The sequence below is a fragment of the Rhinichthys klamathensis genome, unplaced genomic scaffold, assembly GCF_029890125.1.
Source record: "Rhinichthys klamathensis goyatoka isolate OS25496 unplaced genomic scaffold, OSU_Roscu_1.1 h1tg000361l_1, whole genome shotgun sequence".
NCBI classification, from domain to species: domain Eukaryota; kingdom Metazoa; phylum Chordata; class Actinopteri; order Cypriniformes; family Leuciscidae; genus Rhinichthys; species Rhinichthys klamathensis.
In genome coordinates, this window is record NW_026606870.1 from 129,124 (window position 1) to 149,835 (window position 20,712).

At 41.3% G+C, this 20,712-nt stretch overlaps 1 protein-coding gene across 1 annotated transcript in view; it reads right to left on the minus strand.

Moving 5' to 3' along the window:
* The window catches only part of LOC130069343 (ephrin type-A receptor 7), a gene marked incomplete at its 3' end in the record, with an annotated part of 123,815 nt that extends 106,464 nt beyond the window's left edge, over positions 1-17,351 (minus strand). Inside the window, exon 1 of the mRNA XM_056233167.1 lies at positions 17,171-17,351. Coding sequence (XP_056089142.1) covers positions 17,171-17,249 — 79 coding nt within the window. The remainder of the gene's footprint in view (positions 1-17,170) is intronic.
* Between the last annotated feature and the right edge of the window lie 3,361 nt (positions 17,352-20,712).

A 20,712-nucleotide genomic window follows, 5' to 3' on the forward strand; every position in this document is an offset into this window, starting at 1 on the left:
TTGTTTACCTCAAAGCAAACGTTAATCAACGATGGCATGGGAAATATGATCTAAGAGACCCATTCAGCACTCGGCGCTGTTAAAAGATTGTGCTTTTGATGAGTAATTTAGCCACGGAGAGGGTCAATTCCTTCTTATTTAGTGTGGAGGAACGGAAAGATGGCTCACATTTAAATCTCAGGTTGGAGGGAAAGAGGAAGGCGAGACCATTTAGGAGGCTGAAATGAAAAATGTGACAGGCATCACATAAAGTGAAAAGGAAAAGGTCTTAACCCTGGTTCCTGTGGCACCCCAATATCCAGCAGCCCACACATTCTCTGAAGAAGCCCGTGCACTAATGGACAGATCTCAGGGACTTTAATCACAGCTCAGGGAGAGGGTCTCTCTCTCCATTTCTCCTCTGCCAATCATCCAGCGAGTCTGAAGCCCAGCGCTCTCCTTATTCTACGACTACAGCCTTATGAGCGGAATAAAGAGGAGAGAGTCAGGATTACACATGTGATACTACAGACTGGGAAGAGGGAATATTAGCGCTAATCCCAACTAAACATTTCTCTAGTCTTTTGTTTAAGCCCTTAGTTGACTAATGTCGACATTTATATTAAATTGAATTACTTAAATATGCGGGGGGCTAAATATATATATATATATGCCTATTCCGTGCTCAAGTGCACCCAAAGCTTGCCGCAAAGCACTGGCAAAAGTAATGATTATGGAAAAAATAGCAAGGAGACATTTGAATTATTTAATAAACTGGTGTTTTCTGGGTCAGTGTCGGCTGCACAGATCTCGCAGTATAGTGAACACGCCTATAGAGAGAAACCCACCTTTCATACGGATTAAATAAGCAGAGAGAATTTGTTTTCTGTTCAAATTGGTTCGTTTAAAAGTACATTTCAAGGTATGTTTCTCATGTCTGTGAGGAAAATGGCTGAGTTTCGGTTCATTAATGTGAGGGTTGCAGGTCACGGAGGCTGAGACGGAAGAAAGCTCATCCTGTTGGTCTTCTTTATTTTATAAAAACACGTTTTTGTTGTTATTGTGAGTGTACACAAATAAAAGTAGTCCTTTACAGTTTGGAATGGTGTATTACTCTTATCTGTATGACAAAAAGTTATGTAGTGAGTAAATTACGTAGAAAAATGTGTATTTTGGTTAGAAAAGATAGAACTTTTCCTCAAGAAGTGTTCAAACAAGTTCTGGATATACTTTCTTTCTGAATATTAAAGAGATTAACTTCTCATCTGGCCCCGTTAGGACAGACCAGCCTGGTTGGTAAGGAGGACGGTTTTAAATTTTTTTTATTTAAAAATCATTACAGCTCAAATAATTGATAACTTCTGACTGTGGTTTGGTTTTGTTTACTAGATTACTAAAACAAAAAATGAATATTGCCAATTCAAATTATTACTAAATACTATGCAAGTATATAAATAACGCTAAAATATTAACCCATCTAAACGTGTGCTTCATGTACTATAAATGTCTGCTTTGAGTACTATAGTAATGCTTTTAGATTTCAGGCCAACAGAATCATATTTTGTGTGTTAGTAATCAAGGAAAACATGTTAAATTTGTTAGTGTGAGTGGGTGTTAGAAATCAAATAATAAATTCTGCTGAACTGCTGTCCAAGATCTCATTGCTAATGAAATCTGTGTATGGAAAGAGAAAGAAAGATACAGACTGTGAGCTAATAAAAAAAAGATAGTAGGGTCTCATCTACATTCACCCTGAATGGACAGATTGAAATTTAAGGTTCGTAGAGCTTCTATAATAAAAAGGAGGAAAACAGAAAAACACCAGGCAATTTTCAGAAGACCCCATAAACGCAAACACGCACATAAACACACACTCTCACAGCCGTGATTGAATGCAAATTAAAATGCAAATGCGGCGCTGCTAGTTTCCGAGCAGCCGGCCCGCAGATGGAGGCATTTGAACACGACAGCTCAGACAAGTTTGGAATGTCAAAAAGTGGCGTGGCACTAAGCAGAGTCTTCACACATTCATGTCCGATTCAGAAATCACCATGAAGAAATGGGACAGTCCATCTTTTTATACGTTACTATGAGACAGAATATCAGCGGAAGTGTTACTAGTGTCTGATTTCAAAGGTAGTTTGTTTCTGAATAGGAAAATGTCGATGCAATGTGAAGTGTTTGCTTTGTCTCTTGTTTTAAATGCTTTAGTTCGTCGTTGTGCTTGTCGTCGTCTGTTGCACAAGCAGAATGTGCCGGTTGGTCGGTGTGGGATTAGTCCCGCCCCTCCTCCACTGGGATTGGATGTATAAACTGACAGTGATGAGCGATGCGTTTTACACAAAGTTGAACATTTTTCAGCTCTTTGCGTCTAGAAAAACAAACAGCAAGCTCTCAGTGTGAAAGTCAACGTTTGTAAATATTTGACGCTCCCATTGAAATATGAAATATGCTGGCCTCAGGGAAAATGTTAATTGCTGAATCTATTTAACAAATATTCATTTTCTTTGTTTTTTTGTTTTTTTAATTAATCAGGTTGAGTGAATGATTCAACGACTCACTCATTTCATTACTGGAAGAATCAGTATTTTTGAATGTCTGACTCATTATTCAAGAGATTCAAATACATTTAACGTCACTTGTCGCCACCTACTGGTGTAATGATGCAATTGATACAATCTTTATTTGAAGCTTCAAGTTACTTTCAAAAGGTGATTTATTCTATTTTGATCGCTACCGTAGATATCAGCGTTTACATCTGAATTATAAACTTTTAATCGCAGTGCTTCTGAGATCATTTGAATGACTAACACAGAAATAATGATGGTATGTGATTGAAAAGGCTGTTTGTGAAGCGGTTTCATGACATCTGATCTCTCTGGGTCAGAACACAGATCAGTTTCGCTGTGATCGTCCTTGAAAAATGTTTAATAGACAGAGCCAAATCATTGTTATTTAGGAATAAGATTGCATGGGTGTTTGAATCGAGATCACGATTAATCTTGCAGCTCCACGGCTTTACACCGCTGCTCTATTTAACAGTAAGCTCTGCTCAAGCTCGCACAGCCCACAGAACAGCTCTGAATCTTTCATCACTTCTGCACTCTCTCGACCGGCTAACAGAGCGACGCTGCATGTACGATCAGAGACTGTGTCAATGAAGCTAACGGCACATGTACTGTAAGCACATCACTAAGTGAAGTTACATAATGCCACTAGAACTTCTGAAGAACAAGTCGTGTCTGAGCAAAAGACGCCGCTAGTGCGTTGTTAAAAATAATTTCTATGCATTTGCTAAGAGGTTCACAGTGCTTTACAACACATTGCTGAGCGGCTGCTATTGGCTGATCTGGGTGGGTAAGAGCGAGTTGCTTGTTAGTTTCTAGGATGCAAAGTCAGGGGGGAAAAAGTTGGGATTTTCAAGCTGCAAAATACGAGGCATTATTCACTCCATCTGTGTTTAGTGTGTGATGTTGCTGTTTGAGGATGAAGAAGCTCCAGTTCTCCTCTATATCAGTGTCAGTGTTTCTGAACTCCTGAAACGCCTCCATTGTAGTCTTGAGTTTCTTTCGGGAACGAACACGTCACAATATTCCTCATTATAATAATTCATACACAGAATAAAGGGGCGGGGCCTGGTTGAGTTAGTTAGTAGTGTGTTAAACTGGCGGTTATGGAAAGGGGCGGGACATTTCCCAAACACACTCGAAGCGCTCGACCAATCACAACACACTGCTCCAGCCGACCAATCAGAGCACAGTGTGCTTTTCAGAAGGAGGGGCTTCATAGAGACAGGAAGTAAACAGAGCGTTACTGACAGACTGGGAAGAGAGGAGCCGCAACAATGGAGAATATGAGGAGAATAATCAACATTCAAGCAGGAAAACCTGTTCTAGTAGAGCCTGAAACTACATCACGGACATAATATGGTCTGTTTATGAAAAAAAAAAAAATCAATCATAAAAGTAATGCTTGCTTTAACAAATATCACTGATTATTCTCAACACATCTTAGCTTTGGGATTCGCTGCAGGGATTGCGGAGTAATGCAACAGTACGCTGTCAGTTATAATATACATCTGCTATGCTTTATTTGTGCAAAGATGGGCTTTGCTTCAGTTGTATTGGAGGATTTGGCAGATTCAGCTCAGAATTACTTGTTGAGCTTTGATTCATCAGAATGAAAAAAACAACTCAAATACTGAAATAAACTGAGACGCTACATTCTGACAAGCGTGAAACACACCTACTCAAATAATTCTCTATTGCACCATTACAAATATGCCCTAATACAGTAACCAATAATTCCCAACATCTTTCCACTAAAGAATTCACTGTGCTTTTATGCACTGCCTTCAGGTTAGCATTTGTTACATTGATTTGCACCTTTGTTACTTGTTGAGGAGTAATATACACTACTGTTCAAAGGCTTGGTAGTGTATATACTTTACAAAAGTTGCTTACATAAGAAAACAGCAGGTTTATAAGTATATATTACAGGCGCAGCAGTCGATGTGACGTATGTGCCATAAGATAACTGAATTTAATGAGATCTGAGGAGACTTTCAGCATACGTTTCAGTTCAGTCTATTAAGTTGTTGTGTTTCAGCAGTTAGACGAGAGAGAGAGAGAGAGAGAGAGAGAGAGAGAGAGAGAGAGAGAGAGAGAGAGAGAGAGAGAGAGAGAGAGAGAGAGAGAGAGAGAGAGGAGAGAGAGAGAGAGAGAGAGAGAGAGAGAGAGAGAGAGAGGGAGAGGGAGAGGGAGAGGGAGAGGGAGAGGGAGAGGAGAGAGAGAGAGAGAGAGAGAGAGAGAGAGAGAGAGAGAGAGAGAGGGAGAGGGAGAGGGAGAGGGAGAGGGAGAGGGAGAGGGAGAGAGAGAGAGAGAGAGAGAGAGAGAGAGAGAGAGAGAGAGTCAATGGCTGTACTGGAGTCATTCTCCATCTGACCAAAGACACAAGGCCAACACAACACCAGTCATTGACCGATGTCCACACAACACACTGGATGAGCAGCACGCTGGGTCAGAAACACAGCCAGGTGAATCCCATTTCTTCTCATTTAGACTCTGTCTGCTAAATTGTCCTTGATCTGACCTTCAAGGAGTGCTAAAGTAATCTACAATTACCTCAGAGACAAGGAGAAATAAAGGGTGACACTGTCAAACACACACACGCAGCCATTAACTTGAGTGTGTGTGTGTGTGTGTGTGTGTGTGTACAGACTCAAGAGTGGATAGAGAGGAACTGGCACTTCCGGTGAGCCTCCATCTGGAGACCAACTGACCATCTGACCACACATTACATTACATCACCACACACACACACACACACACACACACACACACACACACACACACACACACACACACACACACACACACACACACACACACACACACAAGCAATCATTCACCAAAGAACTAAAAAATTCCATCTTTTACTCAGTCTTGTTTTTCCAATCTCGTCTGACTGCTATTTTCTATAACGTGAGTAAATGAAGACGAAGGATCTTTGTCTTCGGTTGTAAAACAGCAGATTTGACGTTCTGCTAAATCGAGCTTCATCATTCAAAAAATGCTATTTACTGCAACTATTGCGATCAGCGGTCACTAACGTGTTTGAGTAATCATCAGTATTACTGCACTCTACCATTCAAACGTCTGGGGATCACGTTTTCTTTCTCTTTTTGGAATACTTTTATTCAAGAAAGATGCAATAAATTGATCAATATTGATTGACAGTAAGGACTTTTACACGGTTACAAATAAGTGCTGTTCTTTTGAACTTTCTATTCTTCAAAGAATCCTGAAAACGCAACTGAAGCAGCACAACCCATCCATCCATCTTCTTCCGCTTCTCCGGGGCCGGGGCAGCAGTGTAAGCAGAGACGCCCAGACTTCCCTCTCCCGGACACTTCCTCCAGCTCTTCCGGGGGGACACCGAGGCGTTCCCAGGCCAGCCGGGAGACATAGGGTGCTTCTCATTTCTTATTTGTGCATCCTCGTTTCCTTTCCTCACTTCCTTTCCTCGCGTCTCAGCTCCACCCCCTGCAGGACGCGAGGGAAGGCTGCAAGGGAAAAAAACGAGGACGGAGGAATTGAATGAAAGCTTTTTTAATACATTGGAATACTTGATCACTCGAGCGTCACTTCACTGCGTCATCAGCAGCGCTCAAAGGATCTGCCCTTATGTTGTTAAAGTTTGTTTATTTAAGAAATTCATAATAAATAAAAATAAAGCAAGATACCTTGTTGAAATATGTGAGTTGTGTGGTTTATGTAAACTACAAAAGTAAAGTATAAATTCAAATGATTGTGACAGATGTGAAGGGGGAGGAGAATTGATACGTGCGTCATGTTTAGTCGATAAAACTCTTCCGCAAAGGGTACACCTGTGCATCCTCGCTCATAGCTCCTCTGGACGCCTCCTCACTCCTCGATCCTCGCCTCCTCGCGGTGCAATTAGAGAATTGAGATGTCCTTCAAGATGGCTGAGCTCGATTGGTTTCCGGGTCATAGGATGGAGGACGGAGGAGCGAGGAGACGAGGAGGGATATTGAGAAGCACCCATAGTCCCTCCAGCGTGTCCTAGGTCTTCCCCGGGGTCTCCTCACGGGGGGACGTGCCCAGAACACCTCCCCGGGAAGGCGTCCGGAACATATGCCCGAACCACCTCAGCTGACCCTCTCGATGTGGAGGAGCAGTGGATCTACACTGAGCTCCTCTCGAGTGACCGAGCTCCTCACCCTCTCTCTAAGGGATCGCCCAGCCACCCTGCGGAGAAAGCTCATTTCGGCCGCCTGTATCCGGGATCTTGTCCTTTCGGTCATGACCCAAAGCTCATGACCATAGGTGAGAGTAGGAACGTAGATTGACCGGTAAATCGAGAGCTTTGCCTTGCGGCTCAGCTCTTTCTTCACCACGACAGACCAGTACATCGACCGCATTACTGCAGAAGCTGCCCCAATTCAATTCAATTCAATTCAAAATTATTTATATAGCGCTTTTCACAATACATATTGTTTCAAAGCAGCTTTACAGAAAGTGCAGAAGCTGCACCGATCCGTCTGTCAATCTCCCATTCCATCCTTCCCTCACTCTTGAACAAAACCCCAAGATACTTGAACTCCTCCACTTGAGGAAGGATCTCTCCACCAACCTGAAGTGAGCAAGCCACCCTTTTCCGACTGAGGACCATGGCCTCGGACTGTAGATGCTGATTCTCATCCCAGCCGCTTCACACTCGGCTGCAAACCGTCCCAGTGCATGCTGGAGGTCCTGGTGTGAAGGGGCCAACACGACAACATCATCCGCAAAGAGCAGAGACGATATTGTGTGGTCCCCAAACCGGACACCCTCCGGCCCCTGGCTGCGCCTAGAAATTCTGTCCATAAAAATTATGAACAGAACCGGCGACAAAGGGCATTCCTGCCGGAGTCCAACATGCACCGGGAACAAATCTGACTTACTGCCGGCAATGCGAACCAAGCTCCTGCTCCGGTCGTACAGGGACCGGACAGCCCTTAGCATAGGGCCCCGGACCCCACACTCCCGGAGCACCCCCACAGGCCTCCGCGAGGGACACAGTCGAATGCCTTCTCCAAATCCACAAAGCACATGTGGATTGGTTGGGCAAACTCCCATGAACCCTCCAGCACCCTGTAGAGGGTATAGAGCTGGTCCAGTGTTCCACGGCCCGGACGAAACCCGCACTGTTCCTCCTGAATCCGAGGTTCCACTATCGGCCGTGTTCTCCTCTCCAGTACCCTGGCATAGGCTTTCCCAGGGAGGCTGAGAAGTGTGATCCCCCTGTAGTTGGAACACACCCTCCGGTCCCCTTTCTTATAAAGAGGGACCACCACCCCGGTCTGCCATCCCAGAGGCAGTGTCCGTCAGCACAACCGTTTTCAACAATCATAAATGTTTGTTGAGCATCAAATCATCACATTAGAGTGATTTCTGAAGGGTCATGTGACACGAGTAATGATGTCCACGACAAACGCCATGTTTCATTTCACATGACCAGTCATAATCAGAGAAAGCAGCCTAACAACAAAGTAAATGCCTGGCATGTACACTTTCCCAAGTATATCAAATACACCTAAATTAAATTATGGTTCTCAGTTTATTTGAACCTTTGCAGGTCTGTTCTTCCCGGGTAACGCTGATTAATATAATGGCAGCATCTCAGACGTCATAATAATCATGAGAGACTCAAATGCAATCTGGAGACTGGATTTATTTATTTTTAATTTAAGATTAGTAGATTCAGTGACTGAGCAGAATTGTGTTGTGATTACAATCCACCAGTTATATAACATCTACATAACATGTCCAGATGTGTCCCTGTTATGTAAGGAAACGGGGAGTTTCAGTCATGTACACAAGAATTTTCTTGATATAACAGATTATGGCTAAAAAAAATAAGAGATAAAAATAATGTAAATGACATTCATTGTCAGCCATTTTCATGATCAAATCAATCGATTAGTTGTTGCAGCTCTACATCCAAACCTCCACAGTAATAAACCCTGAGAAACAGAACCTGAAGCCTTCGAAACACTGGAAAAGCAATCACAGCGCACGTCTGCGCATCTTAACAAGAGTGAAAAGCCGATAAATCAAGCGGTTATCTCTATAGCGTATCCATTCCAAGCGCGCCAGGATTTATGTTTCCAGATGAAGCTCCAATTGTGATATTACAGAAACGCTCCACCATAAAAACATTCAGGTACGCTTTCTCTTTCAAGCTGGACAATATATGCTCAAAGTCTTAAATCTGAGGTTAACAGTTTCGTGCAAAGCTCACACACACACGTACTGTGAAAGCAGACCACCCTCAGTTGTTTTGATTGCAATCAGAGCAAACACACACACACACTGATTGCGATTCAGCCGCAGCTCGTTTACCTGTGGGGTTTCACACACACACACACACACACACACACACACACACACACACACACACACCTCTAAAATACTCCGACATTACTTGCATTATTTTTATGTTGGCCTTTTCCCACTTTTTACTGTAAGATGGCAGGAAATGATGGAGAGAAACAAGATCAGACATTTAATGAGGTTTGCATCATTGATTATGTTACTTTTCCTGTTTATTACTGTGAAACTGCTTTGACAATTTCTATTGAATATGGTGCTAAATAAAGGTGACTTTACAAAACAATAAATCAAAAGCAAATCATGAAGTAGAGATGGCATCATTAGAGAATGGTAACAACGAGATGACTATCGTCCATTCAATTGAAAAAAAAGTTTTTTTTAATTGAAATAAAGCTGAAATAATAAAATATGAATTACAGCTGAAAAACTTTACATTAAAAAAATTAAGTTAAAGTATTAAAATGAATTTAACAAACTGAAATAAAAACTAAAAAAAAAGACATTTAGCACATTAAGTACATAAAATAAAAACAGAAATTATAAAAAAGAAATACAATTATATGAATAATACTAAAACAACACTTAATGAGTTTAGCGATGCTTTAATTTTAATTAGTTAAGATGATGTATCAAATTAAAACATAACTCAAATTCTAATTCAACAACCCCTACAAGAACAAGAACCTGTTGGATTTTGAAACCGTATTTTTGCAGATCCTTCATCAAGTCTCTCAAATGAGCAGCACAAACCACTAAACCACTACGCCACGTCTCCAACCATCAACTAACCCATCGTCCAAGTCCAAGTCCAAGTCCAAGTCCAAGTCAAACTGTTTTCCCAGCACCGGGAGCGAGAGCAATCCCAGAACTAATGTTTTCCTAAACCCACGGCTCCGGGGAGGCCGAGTAAAGCCTTCATGCCAGAGCATACATTTATGAATTTATTCATCAGCGGGAAACCACGCATTAAAAGGTCGGGTGATTTTCCAGGTCACTGGTCAAAGCCTCCACCGGTGAGGGAAGCCGAGAGAACATGTTCCCGTCTCGCGCTGATAAAGAGGCAGAAGGACACGGCTCATATCCGGCTCATATCCGGCATCTGTGCGGGTGCAGCGCTTAATGAGTTTCAAAGGTCAAATGCCTCTTCAAAAGATTAATGGGGTTTTGCACATCACCTTCACGGGGATCTGAGGGACCGAAGGGGCCGAACGGCGCTGTCGAAGAGCCCGTGTCACGCTGGGAGACACATCTAAACTGAGTAAAAATCCCTCGATGATACTTACAGCCCACTCTACATATCAGCTGGCTCAAATATAAAACCCTTGAAGGCGAGCGACGGTGCTGTGAGGATGCTGAACGAAACATTAAAGTTTAAAGTCCCCCTGTGGTGAAGATCCAGCTTGTTTATGTGTCTATGTGGTGTTTTTAATACGCTTTAAGACAAACCATGTGTAAGTTCATAAGTCGACAGCATTGCTGAGTATTTTCTGCTTAAAACTGCAGTGAACCAAAGACAGTCTCAAAAACACAAATCGCTGGTGTTTCTGACGTCACAAACGACCTTGTAACCAATCAGATCAACGTGTGATCGTCAACCAGTGGATCTCTGAGCTGAGTGAGTGAGTGGAGGCGGGGCTCATTTGCATATTCATAGACCCGCAAATACTAAATGAGGCAAGGGTGTCGAGTTACATTCGAGATATTTTAAGACATGAAGAAATTTATTTCACAGGAAAATGATTAAAAATATAATTTTGGTGATCAAAGATGAGTTAAGGGATAAAATGATTGGGGGACTTTAAATAGATGTGGCCCGTGGCTTTTGTTATGAGCTTTGGGACTGAATCCACCACTGATGTATCGACAGAAAGATTTTCTTGACATCAGAAATGCATTACCTCCAATAAAACAACCACATAAGCAACAGTGAAACACTGATACTGTGACAAACTTGAAATTATCTAGGTTCTGCTAATCGTGGGTTACCTCATTTGAATATTCATGAGGTTAAAGCATTGATTGGACAACTTACAGCACGCTAAAGTTTGTGGGAATATCCAAATATCACCTCTCTCTGGTTGTCTTAAATCGTCTAAATCATACCAGCTCTTCATCACTCCAGTTAACTGGTTTGACATCCCTTTCTTTAGATGCTCAAAACTAAACACACAGCATGAGACCGTTTTTGCAAGTGTACACAGCTCATGAATATTCAATGAGGTAAGCACTGAGGCACTTTATGATTGGTTGTCTATTGCTAAACAACTCATTGTGCTAAACAAATATTGTTTCATAATGTATTACTTTGGTACTGCAATTCAGGGGTTAATGTAAATCATTGTACATGTAAATGATTAAGCGGAGGCTGAAGCTGGCCTTAATTTTAACAGAACACTTTTGCATTGCACCGACATTATTTCATTATTATTTTTTATTTTAACAACTGAAACTATCATATGGTGTGATGAAATACATACTTCTCCAAAAAACATAACTATAAACTAATTTACAAACATTAGAAAACTATAATTTTTTTATTAGTGTTAATTTTGTGTTTTATATTTATATACATTGTGCAGTCTGTGGTATCTTAATTTAAATGAAACCAAAAAATACAAATCTACCGGTTCCATTTCCGTAATTTTTACTGTCAAAAAGTTCTTCAATCAATACTTCGAATGCCACACTAAATGAGTTTAACGGAAAAACATATGCAAACTCTTCATGTCGGCTTTCGTTAGATCAGATCTGGCGTGACAAATGATGTCCCTAAATCAATAAAAACATCCCTACTTAAAAGTGTGTCCTGCTTTAAAATCTCTACATTAGAAAATGAAGAAGCTCACAAATAGTTGCACAGCCAGAGAAAGGCAACATTTACTCCCAACTGCTCGTTTGTCGTATTCATTACACCTTTAAAAGAGCCGTAGGTCTGGAGTCTTACGTAAGGCCACATCTGCATGTGAGCAAACCTTTCCTCCTCATCATCTCTAATATCCAGATTACAACCAAGCTCCTGAACCACATTAAGAAACCGTGAGAACAAACAGTCCATGTTCACAGAGGAGAAGCTCGTCTAGAGCCCGCATTAAAGGGCTGTTTACACGACACCGTTTTCAACTAAAAGCGTAAAACAATGCCGTTTTGGGTGCCTGAAAACGCAAGATTTTGAAACGGGTTTCAAAGGGTAAGTTTACACCACAACGATATGCTTGAAATGGAGACGTTTTTCCTTTGAGTTTTCCGCGTATAGACGACACCATTGTCCAAACGATCACGGATCTGCGAAAACTATTACAAACACTGCCAGGCCAGTAGATGGCGATGAAGCACTATAGGCTGAACACGTAATACACATGTGCATGACGTCGTCGTCTTCAGAAAATCACGTTTTTGTTGTTTACACAGAGACTGTTTTTAAAAACATGCAATTTGAAACCCGTTTTCAAAAGTTTGTGTTTTCAGGCGCCCAAAACGCCGTTTTTAGTTGAAAACGGTGTCGTGTAAACAGCAAATCTCTGAAGACGATGACATCATGCACATGCGTATTACGCGTTCAGCCTATAGTGTTTCATCGCCATCTAATGGCCTGGCAGCAGAATGCAGCGTTTTTAATAGTTTTCGCAAATCCGTTTGAATGGGGATAATTTTACCAATGGTGTCGTCTATACGCGGAAAGCTCAAAGGAAATACTTTTTTTTTCTTTCTCCATTGTTGCGGCTCCTCTCTTCCCAGTCTGTCAGTAACGCTCTGTTTACTTCCTGTCTCTATGAAGCCCCTCCTCCTGAAAGCACACTGTGCTCTGATTGGTCGGCTGGATCAGTGTGTTGTGATTGGTCGAGCGCTTCGAGTGTGTTTGGGAAATGTCCCGCCCCTTTCCATAACCGCCAGTTTAACACACTACTAACTAACTCAACCAGGCCCCGCCCCTTTATTCTGCGTATGAATTATTATAATGAGGAATATTGAGACGTGTTCGTTCCTGGAAGAAACTCAAGACTACAATGGAGGCGTTTCAGGAGTTCAGAAACACTGACACTGATATAGAGGAGAACTGGAGCTTCTTCATGATCAAACAGCAACACAAGCAAGTTGAACATGTAACAAAAGCATCACAGATCCTCTTTGAATATAAAGATCAGCAAAACAAGAGGTCAGGTGTATAAACAGCACGTTCTGTCTGACGCATTACAACCATGTGAAAAGATAAATGCAACACAATGCAGTTGGAAGGTCGATCTGGTTGTTCACACAACACTGACAGCATAAAAAAGCATGTTTTATTTGTCGCCTTTATGAAGCTGCATCGCATTCCAGAAACATTAATATTCTCCTGGTAATAAAACAGCCTCAGAAACGCCTCTGTCTCCAGGGATATTCCTGCAGAAACCCGTCCTCACCGGGATAAAGAAGAATCCCAGAGACCCTCGTCTCCAGACGCTGAACGCCGCATCGATCCGCACCGATACACTCCATACGGGACTCGTCAATAATGAAACCTATCAAGCATAATTACCAGAGTTCAAGTAATGCTGAATGTAAAGACTCTCCAGTGACATCCACAGCGGATAATCATGGCTATTCATATAGTGGAGTCCTGGAGGGCAAAACATCAGGACCGTCAATCTTCCATAGCTTTCAAAACACCAATATTCAGATCACCTCTCAAATCAGAAACACTAAAAAATGTGAACAAAATGCTAGTTTTAGGCACTTGTGATCCATATACAGCAATATTTCAATCACTAAAATAGCAGGACGTTCTAAAACACAAAGTGAAAATGTACTAAAACATGATGATCCATATATACAGAGCCAAGAATAACGCAATGGTTACGCGTTTTCTTTATAAAGGTTTTCTATTGGCATTTATATTCTTGGTTTATCTGCTCGCCCGTGTATAGTTCACATCATTAATAAGGTGTATTTAATATCAGTCCGTTCTTCATACGCCTGAGATGATTTGACAGACGCCAGATCTTTTATCATTTGATCTTCAAACAAATTTGCAGATTTGATTAACATTTCTGGCTTAAGTTGTCTGATATTTCTTCATGTTCTTGTGTTGATGTATAGATACTTGAATACATGTCTGTTATATTGATATATTACGGTTATAGATTGGTATAGTATATTGATTTTGCAAGCTGTTACTTATCAGATTTTAATTTATTACCGTACTTTACCGTAATTTATTTACACTTTGTTATTCTTCATGTTGTTTACTTAAGTCTCGCACAGTCACAGAAAACTGCTTATTGCGCATTGAAAAAAACAAATGTAAAGCACCCTTCAATAATAATATGAACCCAGAATGCATTACGACAAGCTCAGGGAAAATAACCCTCAGTATGAAAATCATCAAGCTTAAAATATTTTTAAAAAGACTAGTGTTCTTTATGCCAATTATCAACATATTGCAACATTCGCATGAAGCACGAGTCGTTCCCTATACAGTGCGCTCCACATCGATCCCTTATGAGGTCACGTTTCAGCAAGTTTGATCACGCAAACATTCGGAAATGCCTCGCTGTCCTTCCACCTCCACATGACGCCTCGGGAGTCAGAGTTTCTGCTTTGGGACTCGGCCGTCTCCCGGCTCCAGCCCTCATCGTTTCACTTTCCTTCTGGCTCACTGGGAGTCCACACTTCACAACGGCCCACTAAATGTCCCTGTTACGCCTTCCAACCTCACAAATCTCTCTGACCTCCCCTGCTCAGCTTCAGTGAAGGGACGGCCAGCACAGATCCTGCCGCTCAAACCCGTCATCATTAGCGGAGACTGGGGTGTAGCGGCGCGATCCTGAACTCACCAGACCATATTACTGCCATACTCCAACACATATGGTAAAAGGTTAACAAAAAAAAAAAAATGTACTGTTGATTAAAATGCTAAATTTGGTTTTACATTGTGTGTGTAAATGAATAGGCTTGGCGCTGGAGACTCAAAGCACAGGACAATAGAGACGCCAGAATACACATATTCATGATTCTGAAGCTGAAAATACAGAATTATTTTAGACTTGATCCGTCACTGACTAGATATATTTAAAATAATGTAGGCCACTTTTTACTGGTAACAAGACATTTGGCATTATCAAATATCCCCCATTGCATTATTATACATTATATATAGTAGTTTAATTTTGTACTGACACTAAACCTTTGAAAACTTGCATTTTTTCCTCACACAGACATTTTTATTTTGGGTGAACTGTCCAGAGTACAGATTGTTGCATTTGTGTATTGCGATATATTGTGCCAGCCCTAGCTGAGACTATAATAAACATGTTTTATTAAGTGCAGAGGTATGAGTTTCCATGCAAACTGGTCTTTGTTTGAATCGATAAATATTTTGATAACACACACGTTGGGAAGCACGACTGCGTGCCGGCGAGTGTGTCAGAGAGTTGATGGACGCCAGCACAGAGATGACAGGCGTATAAAGCTTTCGGTGTGTGTCCTCACACGGGCTGAAGGAACACTCAACACAGTGAAGAAGCCCACAATGAGATGCCGAGGTGTGTTAGGATGAGGAGTCGGAGTGACGGTCGTGTGTGAGGAAACTAACGGATGGAGAGAACGGTTGCCACACAACACACACTGCCACAGTTTGGGGTCAATACCAGTATTTTATGCTGTTGTAAGAAGTCTCACCAAAGCTGCATTTATTTGATCAGAAATACAGTAAAACAGTGAAATATTACTCCAGTGTAAATCAGCTGTTCTCTATGTGAATATACAGTAAAGTGTAATTTATTCCTGTGATCAAAGCTGAATGTTCAGCATCATTACTCCAGTCTTCAGTGTCACATGATCCTTCAGAAATCACTCTAATATGATGATCAGATGCTCAACAAACAGTTATGATTATTATCAGTGTTGAACACAGTTCAGATTTCTTTGGAAACTCATACATTTTATTTTTCAAGATTCTTTGACGAATAGATGTATCAATATGTATATATGTGATATCAGATATATATATATGTGAGTTTGGAAACGGCATGAGGGCGAGTAAATTAGACAATTTTCATTTTTAGGTGAAGTCTCAGTATAACTTGCACCAACAAAGAGCTCGATCCGGCCTGGACCCCAGCTGACAGACAGAACACAGAGAAGAGAGAGAAGAGAGAGATGCTGCACACAAAGAGAAGCGGCGCAGCAGGACTGGGACGCAATCGTGGACAAAGAGCTTCTGGTACAGTGAGAACATATTCAGCTCAATCACAAACCTTCATATCTCAGCGCTGCCACGCAAGCCTTTCAGAACACATCGCTTCCACTGCAATTAATCGCTGTCAAAACATTCATTAAGGCAACGATTGAAATCCAGCCGACCAGCATTCCAGCAGAGGACGAGGCTGGCAGAGGTGTGTGTGTGTGTGTGTGTGTGTGTGTGTGTGTGTTGGGCTTGAGCCTGAAGGGATGCCACTATTATCTCTGTCCACTCCTCTCATGCCTCTCATTAGGACGCTAGTTGAACTCACCTGAGCTAATGCATCACAAGTGATGAAGCTTTTCCCGACTGTCCAACAATCCCAATCCGGAGAACAGTCTCAATCCAGTGCAACACAAACCTGCTTTTGTAGTATTACAATAAGAAGATTAAAATGACAGGACAAAGAAAAATTAAACATAAAATGACTACAGATAAAGAAAAACTTAAAAATGACAAACAAAAACATTTAAGATTATCAAAAAAATCAGTTTTTCTCCATCTTGCATTTTAAAGAAGGATGAAAACATAAAATGACAATACAGACATAAAGAAAAACAGTTTAAAATGACAAACAAAAAAATTAAGATTATCAAAAAAAGATTATCCATCTTGTCATTTTAATCTACATATTATAATATTAAGAAATGTTTATATTGACATTTTTATTTTAATACAAAACAATCATAATTCAGTGTTTTAGTAGCATCCTGTGAGAATAAATGTAACCATTTTCAATAATTCTCAACCCTTTCGCTTATGAACATGTAACATTTCCCCTTAAACGGCAGATTGTTGCAGCCTGTCGTCAACAGCGTCCTGTAGCGGATTGCTTGCTTTTAAAACCTTGTGAATCTGATTTCTCATAATTCAAAACGCCGGTCCTTTCTTTCTCTGCTTATTAACTTTACTTTGCTATATTACAGGAATATGAAAGCGCGCGCGCGCGCGCACACACACACACACACACACACACACACCTGCAGTGAGTTACACACTTCCCGTCTGAACGAACACATTCACCTGGCATCTGAACAGTTATGAAGATAACGCATATTATAAAGATGATGCATACCTTCCTCTGCACGGGACTCCTCGTTTCTGTTGAGCAATAATATCCACAGAACAGGAACGATGGCTTTAAACTGCTCCATGTTCGCGGGACTCTGGTCATGTCTCAGCCGAGCGCGCGTGACTCCAGTGCGGGATGATGAGCGCGAGCCGTCCGGGCTTCTGACACACACATACACACTCTCACACACACACTCTCTGCCTTATTCGGCACCACGGGTGGGCGGGCAAACACTGTCTTATTGACAGGGAGAATGTCCAATGGAATGTGATTTCGCTGTGACGAGGATTAGCGACGGGCCAATCAAATCACGCCTAATAAATTCCACCACAGAGTCACTCCTCCTGGAATGGAGGCGGTGTTGAAAATTATGAAATTTGGTTATGGTTTTAGTTCACAATACAAGCGGAACTAATTTTTTTGTATGAAATAAAAGGCAGCGCTTAGGGCTGAAGAACAAAGGCCTGACACTGAGAGCCCATCAAATGATTTTAAGATTGTAAAAACCCGGTATCAAGAGTTCATTTTTTAGCTGTATCATTTATTATAAGTATTTATATATATATATATATATATATATATATATATATATATATATATATATATATATATATATATATATATATATATATATATAGCCTATACACATAAATACATACACTGTATATACTGTGTAAATGTCCTTATGGAACATATGGATCATTTTAATGTATGCTAGCAGAACACCGACCGGTTAAAAACGAATATTGTTGGTCAAAACCTCTCCATATTGTTATTCCTGGCTCATTCTGACAGCTTTTACAAACAAATTGCACTTCTATATATGTCAGTAATGTCACAGAAATGATGCAATAACATTTTATACAATTGCATCCAAGTGGAATTTTGCTTTATTGATTATTTTTGCTGATTATTTACAGTAAAGTTGGTAAAGGAGTCTTTTCCTTAAAGGATGTGAGGGCAAGTTTTTTTTTTAGAATTGAGCTTCATTGAATTTCAGAATTATGTCAGTAATTAAAAAAGTAAGTGGGGCCACAATATGTGTGGTACTCGCACACAATACATGCAATATTTCTCAGATTCTTTTTTCCACAATAATTCATTGTCCACAATCAGAGACTTATTGCTCACAGCGAAGATTAACTTCTCTCGCGTCTTGCTGAACCTCGACAACATCATTCTCTTGGCAGAAGACACGAGTCCTGCTGTCTTCATTCCCATTGGTAATCGCTTACATTTGCATAAAATACGCACTTCGCTGGACACGCCAGCATCTTGTCGCCTGTAGCTCATTTCCCCCGAAGTCGCCATGCAGCTCACTTGGAAAATTAATGAGTTCACATCGAACAGGAGGAAATAAGTTGTTGGGTTTGGATGTAATAATACTGTTTGTGTTTTATTTTTTGAAAGAACAAAATAACAGACATGCACAAAACCACAGTTCATATGCATTTTATTCCAAACATCCAGCACTGAATCAATATGCGCACATGATTGCAGGGTTGATGTGAGCCTTTGTGAAATGACACATCACATACGCGAAACCCACACACTGCATCTGTGTAACGTACAGCCTTTTGTTTATCACGGCATTACAATTTCATGCTAGGCCACCTCGGAGCACTCTATCGCTCTGGACCTTAAATAAAAAAATGAAGGGTGCAGAGAAGCAAAAAAACAGTCACTTGACCTTCTGTTCTGAGGTTATTTTCACAGTTAATCGGGTAGATAAAGAAAGGAACGGAGAGAAAGAGTGAGAGGAGGGGTGGAAGGAAGGAAGGAAGGAAATGAGAAGGAAGGAAGGAAGGAAAGAAGGAAATAAGGAAGGAAGGAAGGAAGGAATGGAGGATTGAAATAAAGAAGGAAGGAAAGAGGGAAGGAAGGAATGGAGGAATGAAAGAAAGAAGGAAGGAAGGAAATAAGGAAGGAAATAAGGAAGGAAAGAAATAAGAAAGGAAGGAAAGAAGGAAGGAAGGAATGAAGGAAGGAAGGAAGGAATGAAGGAAGGAAGGAAGGAAGGAAGGAATGAATGAAGGAAGGAAGGAAGGAAGGAAGGAAGGAAGGAATGAAGGAAGGAATGAATGAAGGAAGGAAGGAAATAAGGAAGGAAGGAAGGAATGAAGGAAGGAAGGAAGGAATGAAGGAAGGAAGGAAGGAAGGAAGGAAGGAAGGAAGGAATGAATGAAGGAAGGAAGGAATGAAGGAAGGAAGGAATGAATGAAGGAAGGAAGGAAATAAGGAAGGAAGGAAGGAAGGAATGAATGAAGGAAGGAAAGAAGGAAATAAGGAAGGAAGGAATGAAGGAAGGAAATAAGGAAGGAAAGAATGAAGGAATGAAGGAAGGAAGGAAGGAATGAATGAATGAAGGAAGGAAAGAAGGAAATAAGGAAGGAAGGAATGAAGGAAGGAAATAAGGAAGGAAAGAATGAAGGAAGGAAGGAAGGAATGAAGGAAGGAAGGAAGGAAGGAAGGAAGGAAGGAAGGAAGGAAGGAAGGAATGAAGGAAGGAAGGAAATAAGGAAGGAAGGAAGGAATAAAGGAAGGAATGAAGGAAGGAAGGAAGGAAGGAAGGAAGGAAGGAAGGAAGGAAGGAAGGAAGGAATGAAGGAATGAAGGAAGGAAGGAAGGAAGGAAGGAAGGAATGAAGGATGGAAGGAAATAAGGAAGGAAGGAAGGAATGAAGGAAGGAATGAAGGAAGGAAGGAAGGAATGAAGGAAGGAAGGAAGGAAGGAAGGAAGGAAGGAATGAAGGAAGGAAGGAAGGAAGGAAGGAAGCCACTTACAGCCAATCAGAGGGGGTTATTCTCTCAGGACACACTCACACACACTTACAGCCAATCAGAGGGGGTTATCCTCTCAGGACACACTCACACACACTTACAGGAAGCGTATTCCCAGATGTGCAGTTTGTGCTGTGTGAATCCCTAAAGCCGGATCTGGAGTCAGTGAGCTAAAGGTGTTGATGTGCCACTGTAACACACACACACCACACCAGGGAGAAGCACTACACACTCCTCTAAACACACTCGGGGGAATGATCCCTCTATCCCGCTGTAAAGATGACACACCATCTCCATGTTTCGACAGTTCAGTGAGACTCAAGCAGAAGGGCCTGGTCTGAGGCCGAGAGGGGGATTGTGGGTAATGATTTCTCACACAGACGCATCTGCACACTGATGTTCTCCGTGGATGAGCATGTTATCTCACACGGGTCTGAGAGTCACAGGCTAACGAGTGCTGTTGTTCTCATTACCAGCAGAGCCAGAGACGTGTGTGTGTGAAGCTCAGTGTGTGTGTGAAGCTCAGTGTGTGTGTGCGGCATCGCGACTCCACAGCAACACACTCCTGAACACTACATACTTTAAACACTTTATATGTGAACGTGGACGTGAAGAAGTGGAAGAAAAGGAAACACGGAAATAAGTCGCAGTTTGGTTTTAATAGGCAAATGCTTAAGAGTCTATGATTGGATCATTATTGCAGTGATTATTATGTGTGTAGCGTGTTACATGTGTGGCAGGAGTTCTTCTAACCCTAACTGATGG